The sequence below is a fragment of the Morone saxatilis genome, unplaced genomic scaffold (genome assembly GCF_004916995.1).
Source record: "Morone saxatilis isolate NCDOM2014 unplaced genomic scaffold, NCSU_SB_2.0 Contig0, whole genome shotgun sequence".
In the NCBI taxonomy this organism is placed as follows: Eukaryota; Metazoa; Chordata; class Actinopteri; family Moronidae; genus Morone; species Morone saxatilis.
This window is the reverse complement of record NW_023339650.1, coordinates 19,775,401-19,781,963: the sequence shown is the minus strand read 5'-3', so window position 1 is coordinate 19,781,963 and position 6,563 is coordinate 19,775,401. Positions and strand designations below refer to the sequence as shown.

General features: G+C 42.3%; 3 protein-coding genes across 3 annotated transcripts in view; 2 read left to right on the top strand and 1 right to left on the bottom strand.

Moving 5' to 3' along the window:
• The window catches only part of LOC118324860 (piezo-type mechanosensitive ion channel component 2-like), a 2,436-nt gene extending 2,093 nt beyond the window's left edge, over nt 1-343 (bottom strand). Inside the window, exon 1 of the mRNA XM_035657355.1 lies at nt 331-343. Within this exon, the coding sequence (XP_035513248.1) occupies nt 331-343 (13 nt within the window). The remainder of the gene's footprint in view (nt 1-330) is intronic.
• On the top strand, nt 342-1,952 carry LOC118324853. The gene is made up of 4 exons (XM_035657344.1): nt 342-357; nt 440-520; nt 1,058-1,224; nt 1,350-1,952. Exons 1-4 carry the CDS (start codon nt 342-344, stop codon nt 1,890-1,892), a joined length of 807 nt encoding a protein of 268 aa, XP_035513237.1. The 3' UTR covers nt 1,893-1,952.
• A 1,415-nt stretch (nt 1,953-3,367) lies between these two features.
• Nucleotides 3,368-6,479, top strand: LOC118324847 (piezo-type mechanosensitive ion channel component 2-like). Its single transcript, XM_035657330.1, has 9 exons — nt 3,368-3,618; nt 3,698-3,799; nt 3,871-4,027; nt 4,120-4,302; nt 4,392-4,557; nt 5,251-5,350; nt 5,809-5,956; nt 6,076-6,163; nt 6,248-6,479. Exons 1-9 carry the CDS (start codon nt 3,368-3,370, stop codon nt 6,376-6,378), a joined length of 1,326 nt encoding a protein of 441 aa, XP_035513223.1. The 3' UTR covers nt 6,379-6,479.
• The last annotated feature ends 84 nt before the right edge of the window (nt 6,480-6,563 follow it).

Sequence of the window (6,563 nt, the reverse complement as noted above, 5' to 3'; positions counted from 1 at the left end):
AACATGAATGCTCACAATGCTCCTTGAAGAGTTATGAATCTTTGCTAATTAGAGACTTTTTCAGGCGTTATTGAATAAAGAAAAAATAGATATTGATTGTAGTGATGGAAGTCGTTTGTTCCTAAAAGATGATCCTCTGTATTTCAATTAATATTGATTCTAGGAAGTCCAACAAGTTAAAACATTCAGACAGAAACATTTATGTGAAATGTAAAGAACTCTACAGAAGTTGTACACCTTTGTACTCAGTCAGTCAGCTTTTCAGTTGTGAGGTGAGTCCAGTGATATCCACCCGACATACAAACACTAGTATTTACTCAGTGTAACTACAGGAAGTCTTCATGTTATCCAGACATTGTAAATGAAGAGTGTGTGTCATCTGCATATCTGTGTATCCTGAACCAACCAACCAAACTAACTGACTCCCCCACCTGTTCAGCAGCTGGAGTTATAGAAGTGACAGAGGAGGACAGGGAGGAGGAGGAGGAGGAGGAGGAGGACGAGAAAGAGGAGGGACCAGGTAAGAGGTCGACCACCTGGAACATTATAATAATCACTCAGGTAGTGGTCGCGTTTGTGAACGCAACTGAAGATCCTTTGTGAGGAAAGACACTTCACTCATTCATATCAGATCAATAAATAATTAATCAGCATGTCTACTGCTTTTATTTTCTTATTTGTTTAACTGTACATAGAGAGCTGAAGTGCTTGTTCCTCAAGTTTATTTTCTGTATTCTGACATAACTCAGCTCCACTACAACATATGAGAACATATACATATATATAAGAACAGTGTGAGCACAGAAAAAACTACAACTCCCATGAAAAACTCCAGCATGGATATTTACATCATTGTACTTTGGTTTCATCCATATCCATAAAATTCACCAACGCTCTCTGCTAAAGTAATTGCATCAGTTTTGCAGCTTTGATCTCTGCTGTCAACATTCTGTCCAGCTGTTATTACTGGTCTGTGGGATTATGGAAAATTGTGTTTTTGAATGGTGTAAAAACACAAATAAGTACCAATCCCATCAGCTGGTGTTGTGTGTTTCAGACACGGTTATGCGTCGGTTTTCCAACACATTGCAGTTCAGTTGGGTTCTGCTGTCCGCTCTGCTGGACTCTCTGACTGCCTGGGTCAGGGGTCTGTGTCAGGAACACATCGACATCTCCACCGTCCTCCGCATTGAGCGCTGCATGTTAACGCAGCAGGCCAAGCAGGTACTCACTCAGGACTACAGTCCACTACAGTTCCACATCAGGTGGAAGTGTTGTAACTAAAACCAAGATTGAGCTGTTTGTTTCAGTGGTGTTGAATTCTTTTTAATGTTTGTTTGTTTGTTCAGGGCAATGTTCCCAACAGAGAGGCAATCCATGTTTACTACCAAGAACAGATGATGAAAACCTCCAGAGAGTCAGGCCTGGACTACAGTACCCATGAGGTTGAGGTGCAGACCTCAGCAGAGAGAAGAAGGGAAGAGGGAGTGAATCCTGATACAGATGAAGAAAAAGCAGGAGGTCAAACAGCAGAGGTGAAACCAGACACTGAACCAGGAGGAGATTATCCAGATAAACCAGAACCAGAGCCAATATCAGGAGATCCATTTGAACCAGGACCGGAACTAGTATCAGCAGCAGATGGTCCTGATAAAACAGAACCAGTATCAGGAGGTTCAGGTGAAACAGTTTCAGTTAAACCAGAGACAGCAGAAGGGGACCCAGTATTCTTTGTGGCTAAAACGAGCCAAAAATGGCGACCCAAACTGTCAAGGATGAAGAGAGTCCAGTCTTTATCCTCTTCGTCATCTTCAGAGGAAGAGAGGATCAGTCCGACTTACAGGTTAGTCCCAAGCCTTCAGAAAGAGTGCCGGGCTTCAAAGTCAATTTGACGTAGTGACCAAACCATATAATTGCACAGCAGCCCCAAAAGACTTTTCCCATGAGCTTACATTGTGAAAGAAACGGTTGTATAGCGATGTGTCATAACCTGCTCAAAATGATTTGTTTCACCATGAAGAGCTGCACAATTAATAATTTTATATGCGGAAGGATACGCGGAAGATCCGGATAATTTTATACTTGGGAGTTGAACTTTTACGTGCCACTGAGCAGATTCCATCGGAATGAATAAAGCCCCGCCTTAATCTGTCCATGCTTGGACCTCCTGACGTACGGTTCATCTTAAGAACTAAGCCAGACAGACAGACAGACCAATCTGCGTTTTATTTCTAGTTTGGAGTTTTTCCAAAGTGGGTGAGGTGGAAGTGATGTGAGTGGTCCAGGCTTGGATTTGTGGGATACTGAGTATCACTGCGTTTCAGACAATGCTTTTGCTGTGAGTTTCTTCAGCCTTGCCGCTCTGGAATGCTTTCTTGTTGTAAAAAAACAAACACAGAACATGACGTGATGATGTAACACCATATGTTGTTATGGTGGTGGCTTGCTGTCATCGTCATCGTCGTTTTTTTCATGATCGTCATCCGTCATACTATTAATGTATGTTGCTTACTGTTGTTGATGATACAGTCTGCTATCCATCGGTCCTGATTCAATTTCTTTCTTTCTTATTTGATAGGAATTCCTTTGTGTCTTTAATTCTTAATATCTTTCTTTTTCTTCTTTGGTTTTTCTTTACAAACATCTTTCTTATTTCCCAACCTGGTCAAAGGCAAAATGATGACCACCCACCTGAGCCTGATGGATCTGCTAGGTTTCTGCGCGGGTGTTAAAAGGCAGTTTTTCTTGCCCCCGTCGACCAACTGCTTGCCATGGTGGGTACTGTTGGTTCTCTGTAAATGGTAAATAGGAGTTTCGTACTAGACCTGCTCTATATTGAAGTAGTCCTGAGATAACTTCTGTATGGCCATACAATAAAATTGAAGTTGAATTGAATTTCGGAAATTGGTTATGTCCATATTTCTTTATTATTTTTTGTTTCGGGAGCACAAGAACTATCCTTCGTCTGCGCACATTCATTCATCCATTGTTTACGTACCCTGATTTATACAAAACTATGAGACGCCCGAAGATTGAGTTGGTGTTATCACAAGAAGTCATACTGACCGATAGACGATGGGTTCCAGAAAAGCCTGCAACATGAATATTTATTCTTTCAATAGACCTTTTTCACAATGACAATTTTTGACATGAATAAGTAGAGATATATACACTGGATGTTACCGAGATTACTAAATTAAGTTTACCCAACTAATTTCATTTCAAAGCAAATGCTATGAAAAACCCAAAAAATCATCTTGCAGACCAAGAAATTACTTAGCATTACCTCAGAGAGACCAGTATTTATCTTCTTTCTGTATTTAACAGTTGGTAAGAATCAACCCAGAATCCTATTGAACACCAACCTATGACTCCTAACCTTCACAGCGCCTTCTCCCACCTCCCTACCTCCCTCCTCCTCCCCCCCTCCTACAGCCTTGCTCTGGGCCTGGACCTGCATGAGGAGGAGGCGGGGGAACACAGGAGAAGGAGGAGGAGGCGTATGCTGGTTCAGACTCCAGGGCAGAGGAGTGACTTTCTGTCTGACTCGGCCTCCACTTCCTGTGTGCTGGCGTCTCACACTCAGGAGCTTACGGCCAGTGAGCTGCTGAGGAACAGGTAAGTCACAGGTGAGTCACAGAGATCATTCACCTGTAAGCTGCTGCTGGTTCACACTCTGCTTCGCTCTGTGTTTCAGAACTTTCTACGACGAGGAGCTTGAGTCATCAGACCGTTTTTATGGCAACCAACACCAACTGCTCCAGCTGTGCTACGCCCTCTACAACATCCTGGCAGCCAGGTAAACTCATACACCACAGGTAACTCCACAGATTCCTCTCTGGTTGCTAAGATTCTCAGTCTTGTTGTCAGGTCAGAGACAGTATGTTACCTGGTCATCGTGCTGAACCACATGGTGTCTGCCAGCTGTCTGACGTTGGTACTTCCTGTTCTGGTGTTTCTCTGGGCCACGCTGTCCGTACCTCGACCCAGTAAGACCTTCTGGATGACGGCCATCATCTATACAGAGGTGCTCTGCTGCTGTTATTAAACTTTATTTAAAACTTTTTTATTCACATCATTATTATTATTTACAATAAGTCTACCTGTCTGTATCCTCAGGTTACTATCGTCATCAAGTATTTCTTCCAGTTTGGTTTCTTTCCATTCAACCAGAAGCTGGAGGTGGACCGCTCTAAACCCTTCCACCCCCCTAACATCCTTGGGGTGGAGAAGAAGGAGGGCTATGTCCTGTACGACCTGCTGCAGCTGCTTGCCTTGTTCTACCACCGAGCCATACTCAAGGTAAAAAAAACACTAAATTCCAAGAGCCATAGTCAATGTAGAAAATTACATTCTACGTCTTCCTCCACCTTCCTCCTCCTCCACCACAGTGCCATGGACTGTGGGACCAGACTGTTACCATGGAGACCGACACTCTCCGTCACCAGGATGACTCTGCTGACGGTGCCACCTCTATTGATCCAGCCAACCCTGTCGACGTGCTGCGTCGCAGGAGGCGAACACGCTCCAGCTCCACCCAGCTGCGCTCTCCAGCAGGTAGAATCTAACACACCGCAACAAAAACTGATCTTAATTTTATTCTTATTAATAAAAGTTAAATTTTATTGAAATAAACAATGACACATCAGTAATATGAACTATGAAGGCTGTTATGGGGAAGATTTATAGAATAATTGAACTTAACCACTGCATTTGCAGTAATATTTGAATCCATTCTTTGAAACGGATACAGTCATACTGTATTGGACCAGTGTCATTCCTGTCACTGATCCAGGTTTAAAGGTTGTAAAGGATCAGACCATGCGGACATTTACCTGAACAGTGTGATTTTATTCTCACTGAACTACCAAAAAACATAACTGCAACTAATTTAGCAATTTTCACTAATTCTTGCAATATTATTGTATTTTAGAAAAGCTGCTATGAAATCAGACATTTTAGGCTGCAACAATCCCAAAAACAGCCTGTGAGATCCTGGAGGGACTGATTAGTTACATCTGGAAGGAGATCAATGGAGAACCACCGCTCCCTCCTGTTCAAAGTAGTCAGCTGCAGTGAATTAGTGAATTAGGATGCCATGTGGACTCCATGTGGAGATTTTTGAGGCATATCCAGCTGGGAGGAGCTGGAGGATGGGGATAGGCAGAATTTTCCACAAAATGGATAGACTGCTAAAAGATGGTAGAAATTATGCATGATTGTTGTTGTTTTCCTCGTCTTGTTCTTCAGGCAGCGTGAGCTCCAGAGCTCAGCAGCCCAGCCGGTTGGATCTGCTGCTGGAGAAACTCAGAGAACTTTCCATCAGAGCCAAGACGTACTCTGTTAGCAGGTATGCTAACACTAAAGCTAACCAGTGCCCAGTGACACTCGACTTTGTTGACCAACAGATTTTATAATTGATAGATTACAGAGAAAACAACAAAAGCAAAATGACAATAAGAAAAAAAGAGTAAAACAGTGGGAAGTACTGTCTGAAAAAATACTGAAATATATACAAACTAATATTCTCCAAATTCAAAACATTCATAAGAATCGTTTGAGTCCTGTATTCTCTAATCCCTATTAGACCACAAAGTATTCTTCTTCCTCCTTAGTGTTATTATTATTATTCATCAGATTATTGTTGTTGTCATTGTTGTTGTTGTTGTTGTGTTTCTGCTTTACTTATGTCATATGAATACCCTTTATGTAAAAATTTAATTTCATGGTATTGTCGTTGTTTGTTAATCTGTTGACTTCAATAAAGCTCCATGAATCTCCCTCTCTCTCTTTCTTTCTGTGTCTTAGGTGTATGTCTCTCTACCGTCCGGTCCTTCAGTTCTTCAGAGCTCTCGTCCAACCAGAATACAGCGCCGTCACTGATGTTTACGTCCTCATGTTCCTGGCCGACACCGTTGACTTCATCATCATTGTCTTCGGCTTCTGGGCCTTCGGAGTAAAGTTTGATTTCCTGACCGCGTAGCACCACACTTTATTCACCTCACTGGACTTACTAATTAAATCTGGTTTATTTTATTGAAATCTATTTTCTTTTATTTTATTTAAAATTCCCAGAAACACTCTGCAGCTGCTGACATCACTTCCTCCCTCTCAGAGGACCAGGTTCCTGAAGCTTTCTTGGTGATGGTTCTGATCCAGTTTGGTATGTTTACCTGTCAGTCTGTCCGTCTGTGTCTTTACCTGTCTATCTTTTGACCTGTCTCACTTCCCACCTGTCTGTCTGCAGGTACCATGGTGATAGACAGGGCTCTGTATTTGAGGAAGACAGTTTTGGGGAAGTTGGTCTTCCAGGTGATTTTGGTTTTTGGGATTCACTTCTGGATGTTCTTCATCCTGCCAACGGTCACTGAGAGGTAAACAACGTATAAACGACTAATAAACTACTGATAAACTAAATATAAACATAAACTACTGATCTCCTCACCTACAAAGCTCTTCATGGTCAGGCCCCTTCATATCTTAAAGAGCTCATAGTACCCTATTACCCCTCTAGAACACTGCGTTCTCTGAATGCAGGGCTACTTGTGGTTCCTATAGTCTCT

Excerpts from the sequence above, each read along its gene's own strand:
- LOC118324853 (XM_035657344.1), top strand. Across the intron at positions 521-1,057 it reads CGAGAAAGAGGAGGGACCAG|ACACGGTTATGCGTCGGTTT; the intron begins GTAAGAGGTCGA and ends TGTGTGTTTCAG. Across the intron at positions 1,225-1,349 it reads TAACGCAGCAGGCCAAGCAG|GGCAATGTTCCCAACAGAGA; the intron begins GTACTCACTCAG and ends TTGTTTGTTCAG.
- LOC118324847 (XM_035657330.1), top strand. The coding sequence starts at position 3,368 with ATGACTCCTAACCTTCACAGCGCCTTCTCCCACCTCCCTACCTCCCTC. Across the intron at positions 5,351-5,808 it reads AAGACGTACTCTGTTAGCAG|GTGTATGTCTCTCTACCGTC; the intron begins GTATGCTAACAC and ends TCTGTGTCTTAG. Across the intron at positions 5,957-6,075 it reads TCGGCTTCTGGGCCTTCGGA|AAACACTCTGCAGCTGCTGA; the intron begins GTAAAGTTTGAT and ends TAAAATTCCCAG.